Source organism: Anoplopoma fimbria, chromosome 3, assembly GCF_027596085.1.
Source record: "Anoplopoma fimbria isolate UVic2021 breed Golden Eagle Sablefish chromosome 3, Afim_UVic_2022, whole genome shotgun sequence".
Taxonomy (NCBI): Eukaryota; Metazoa; Chordata; class Actinopteri; order Perciformes; family Anoplopomatidae; genus Anoplopoma; species Anoplopoma fimbria.
In genome coordinates, this window is record NC_072451.1 from 8,789,005 (window position 1) to 8,794,233 (window position 5,229).

The 5,229-nt window shown below is 42.1% G+C and overlaps 1 protein-coding gene across 1 annotated transcript; it reads left to right on the forward strand.

Annotated features, from left to right (window-relative positions):
- The first annotated feature begins 2,768 nt into the window (after positions 1 to 2,768).
- Positions 2,769 to 5,229, forward strand: LOC129089181 (zinc finger protein 354C-like). Its single transcript, XM_054596564.1, has 2 exons — positions 2,769 to 3,098; positions 3,970 to 5,229. The coding sequence occupies exons 1-2, from the start codon at positions 2,921 to 2,923 to the stop codon at positions 4,782 to 4,784; spliced, it is 993 nt and encodes a 330-aa protein (XP_054452539.1). The 5' UTR covers positions 2,769 to 2,920; the 3' UTR covers positions 4,785 to 5,229.

A 5,229-nucleotide genomic window follows, 5' to 3' on the forward strand; every position in this document is an offset into this window, starting at 1 on the left:
ACCAGGAGCTGGAGAAAAAGACACTGACTTAGTGTTCATCAAATGGTAAAAGGACTGTACTTGTATCGCGCTTTTCTAGTCTTCCGACCACTCAAAGTGCTTTAACGCTACATGTCATCACCCACCCATTTACACCCATTCATACACTGATGACAGGGGCTACCATGCAGGGTGTGACCCTGACCATCATGACTCTAACTAATCATTCATACCCGATCATACACCGCAGGCACAGCCTGTATGAATGAGCAATTTGGGTGCAAGTGTCTTACCCAAGGAAACATCAACATGGACTATTGGAGCCCGGGATCGAACCGCTGAACCTCTAATTAAAGGACGACCTTTCTCTACCACTGAGACACCAATGCATCCTCCAGAGCTAAGCCTATATGGTAACAAGGTTAAAAACTATAAAAGTGGGACGAGCTAACCCCCTACACTTTCATCATCAGCTGGCTGACAAGCATGGGTCTCCTTAAAATGTCCCTGCACAAATTGGAACAAAGTAACAAAGTAAAACCCACACTCGGCACAATACTTTTGGAACGATAAAAAAACAAAACATTTGTTGGATTCTCATTGATTAACATTCACATAATAAATATGATGTTTTTTCCTTGATAGGGTGGAAACCCAGCCAACTTTGCAGAACCTTGGGTTGAGAACTGCATAACAGAACTCACCATCAATGGTTAAAGCAACCTCTCTGCTGCCATTATGGATCAAATGCAGGGCTGCCAAGAGAAGCCTGTAAAAAGGCAGATTGTGCAGTTCACAAGTTGTACATTTGTGAATAAACCCAGAAGTAAAAATTACTTTTATATTTGTAATAACTATTTTTTATTGTTCAGTATTGAGAAGAACAATGCTACCACCTAGAGGATAAATAGTGCAAAAAGCCATCCCAGTTAATTAGGTACTCAAAGTTAAAACTCAAAGTGTCAACATATGCATTTATTACATAGGCTGATAAAGGATGATTATGTGATGACTACCAGGTGTGATGTGTATAACGCCTTGGTCATGTGATGGCACACTCTGGATTATTTATTGATGGAGTGCTCCGGAACCAACAAAGGTTTTATCCACATGTTCACACAGCCACTCATTGTTACATGCTTCTCCCTCCAGAGGTAAATGTACAGAGCAGGGAAATGCAATACCGTCGTATTTAAGGATGTCCTGAACATGATTCACCGTGCTTTGCCACCTCATCACTTCTGAATCTCCATTAGGAGTGGAAGCGGCTGTCCAGTGGTGGATGATGGCCAGCCTCCACAGCCTAAGGGCCTCCCAGTCCCTCTCCTTTGCAGCAGCAAATATATAGGGCATTGATCAGCAATTGACTATGGGTCTTCTGTTTGTGGGGCAGCAGCTAGTCTAACTGAAATCAAATTGACAGAGTTTAAAACAAAGCCTTGAGACTTAGAGTCGGTGCAACTACTTTAAATTAAGGAAAACAATAAAAGTGCAGATCTGGTGAGTGAGTTTTATGGGTATGTGGAATGTAAATATAAAGACTTTGTGCAGGTTTACACAGATGGATCCAAGGATCCAATAACAGGCCACACAGGTTCTGCAGTAGCATTTCTTAGCTACAGAGGTGAGGTATACAGACGGATTTCAAATTTCCTTAGTGTATTCACTGTTGAGCTGTACGCCATCCTGATGGCTTTAGAATGGGTAGAACTAAACAAATCAAACAAAGTGTTAATATGTAGTGATTCACTCTCTGCTCTGTACAGTCTCATGCCAGGTACAGCTAGCAATCGTCAGGATTTAACCTATGAAATAATTTCAGGTCATGCAAGAATAAGGAAACAAGGTGCTGAGGTTGCATTAATCTGGGTTCCTGCCTCTTCAGTAAAATGACTTCCATTTATGTTGATTTCTTTTGGCTGGATGACTATGAAAAACTTGAGTTGGGTTTTAGGAAAGGAACCTTCTTTATAGCAGATTTTATTTGCCAGGCCTGGGAGAGAAGACAGAATGTTTTGTTTAAGATGGAGCGGTGAAGCAACATGTTATTTTGTAATCAAATGTGACCTGATGAGATGTGGATCCACTGCAGCTGTATTGTTGGTGTCTTGTAAACCCATGAGGGTTGGGCACGTTTTTGTGCATGACACGAAAATAAAAAAATATCTATCTATCATAGGCATTCTGGGAAACGAAAGAGTGGGCAAACTAGCCAAAAAAGCTGTTCACAAAGGGATCATTGATACACAAATAAATCTATCAAAATCAGAAGGAAAGAGCATTGTTCAGAAGGAAACCAATAGCAGCACTGGGATCAGGAGACAAAAGGAAGACATTTACACTCAATTCAGAATAGCGTTGGTATTGTGAGAAATAGGGGAGGAAACAGAAAACATGGGACGGTCATTACAAGGATAAGAATAGGGCACAGCAATCTGAACAGTACACTCCATATTATAGGGAAGCACTCAACCGGCTTTTGTGATCATTGTCATGTACCAGAAACTATACAGCATGTGATGGTTGGATGCAGGAGATATGATGTACAGAGAAAGGACATGTTGGACTGACAGGAATAGGTGTAAAGAATATACTGGAGTGTGGTGGAAGTGGGCAAGGCAGAATATGCTTGGGCAAACTTCTTGGCACCTTGCATGGTAGCCTGTCATCAGTGTGTGAATGATATGTGATATATGCTACTGATTGTAAGTCGCTTTGGATAAAAGAAGAACATAAGAAGAACAGGTCTGATGAGTAAAATATAGCATTCCGGACGCGGTAGGAGTTCCAGAAGATGGCAGTAGTGCAACTCTAAGGATGCAAGCTGCCGTTAAAACCCCAAAAGAAGAAGAAGAAAAAGGAAAGTATCAAAGTATCACCAGGTGATCATTACCTAGCTGTGTCTTCCCTCTGTTTCGGATAGCCCCCCCCCCTGTAGAACATGTCCGGACTCCAGACTGTGACGGTGTTCGTCAGACAGCGGCTGACTGCAGCTGTCGACGAGATAATCGGCCACTTAGAGTCAACACTGACCGAGTATGAAGAGGAGATGGAGTGCCGCTATCGCAAACTGCTGCTAGACACGGTGTCCAAGCCCGAGGAGAAGCTGCAAAGAGCAGGTCAGTATGAAAACACATCTCCTGCGTTGGTGGTGCTGCACCGATTCACGTGACAGCTCAGGCTACTTCTACATAGGCTATTAAGAGAATCAGTAGAATGTGAGAACTGATTGCTACATAAAGATGTGACGTTAGTTGATCAACGCTCCCTCTGTGTGTTGTGATCCAGGCTACAGTATTCTAATGCTTTACAACCTCAGTATTAAGTTGAAGCCATAATTACATGACATTACACTTGTTTTTAGATGTAGATAAAAATGAAAAAGGGTGATCATGATCACAGACATCACTAAGGCCAACTGAGGATTTCATTAAATGTTGCTGTCAACACATTCAGAACAGTTATTATTGGTCTGAATGTGTTGACAATGCACATTAATTAACATGAGCTCTTCGGTCAGTTATGTTATCGTACCAAATACACAAATTTTCATCTGCAGTTAATCTATGCTTGCACAAATAAGCAGGCAACAAGCATCCATCAGCACATGGCTGAGCCATCAGTGTATGAACGGGTATGAATGTCAGTAAGTCCTGATGGACATGTGGCACCTTGCATGGTAGCCCCTGCCATCACAATGACATAACCACCAACATAACTCCCGATTATCACAAGCTCCTCTTGATCAGTTTTACTAATATAATAAAAAAATATATGTAATATATTCAAATAAATAATAGGTGAGACACCGTTAAAAGAAGTCACATAGGAAATAGCTAAAAAGAGACATGTATATAACACGATAGAGTAATAAATACAATAAATAAAAGTAATAAAGAAGACAGAGCTTATTAATATACATAATTAATGATGTGGAGTTTGGGTTTATTTGAACTTGGATGTCAGTCTGTAATTCACTGTTTTCTGCAGATGTCCAGCTTCATTTGCTGATTAAAGAAGAGCAGCAGGAGTGGAGCCCCGGCCTGGACGAAGAAGACCCAGTGCGCACACACATTAAAGAGGAACAGGAGGTTTTCTGGACCAGTCAGGAGGTTAGAACCCAGCTACCAGGACCGCAGGAGGGGGAGTTCACATTCACTCCTGTCCTTGTGAAGAGTGAGGATGAGGAAGAGAAACCTCAGTTCTTACTGCTTCATCAAAGACAAACTGATGAAGACAGAGAGGCAGAGCCTCCAGCCAGCAGCTCAGCTGAACAGATGAAAACCGAGGCTGATGGAGAGAACTGTGGAGGATCAGAACCAGACAGAGTTTTAGTACCTGGTTTTAAATGTCTATCTGCATCTGATGACAAGACTTCACAGTGTTCTGGTGCTGTGGCTGAAGACAGCAATGATTGTTGGAAGGAGATCAGGAAACCTCAGACAGATTTAAATATTTTGAAAAATAAAGTTCCTGTAAGTGATATGGGACCTAAATCCTTTAGCTGCTCAAAATGTGGTAAAAGATTTGGACAGAAGCACCATCTTCAGACACACATGAGATGCCATACTGGAGAGAAACCCTTTAGTTGTTCTCTTTGTGATAAAAGATTTAGTCAGAAGGGAAATCTGACACAACACATGACAGTCCACACAAGGGAGAAACCATGCAGTTGTCCTGTCTGTGGCGAAAGATTTGCACAAAAAGGAAATCTGACACAACACATGACTGTCCACACAAGAGAAAACTTTGTTGGTGAGAGATTGACAAAGGGAAACAGAATTACACATTTTACAAAACATTGAGTTAACAGCTACACATCAAAAATCCAAAGTGATAGCAGCAGCTAATGAAGTTGGCAACTGTTGGTTGAGAGCTATAGAAACGTCGGCACATGTAAATCCTGGTAGCTCCCATGAATTTTGCAAATTTTTTTGTCTTACTTAGTTGTTTTTGTTGTGTTTATCACTGGAGCACTAATGGCATATGACATAATAGATTCATCAACATCGGAATAAGAAGCACTTGGAGACGATTAGCGCTCCACAGCCGACCAACCAGCCTGACCTGCCGGACCAAACGCCGCCAAACCAACCCAGGGAGGAGAGCCGAGATGAAAGCTAAGCTAACCCAGCTAGGACCTGAGGCTACTCCACTACCCAGCATGCTCCTGGCTGTCTGATAGACCTGGCTCCATCGTTCATCCCGGATCAAGCTGCACTTGATGGGCGGACTTCAGGACAGAGAGCA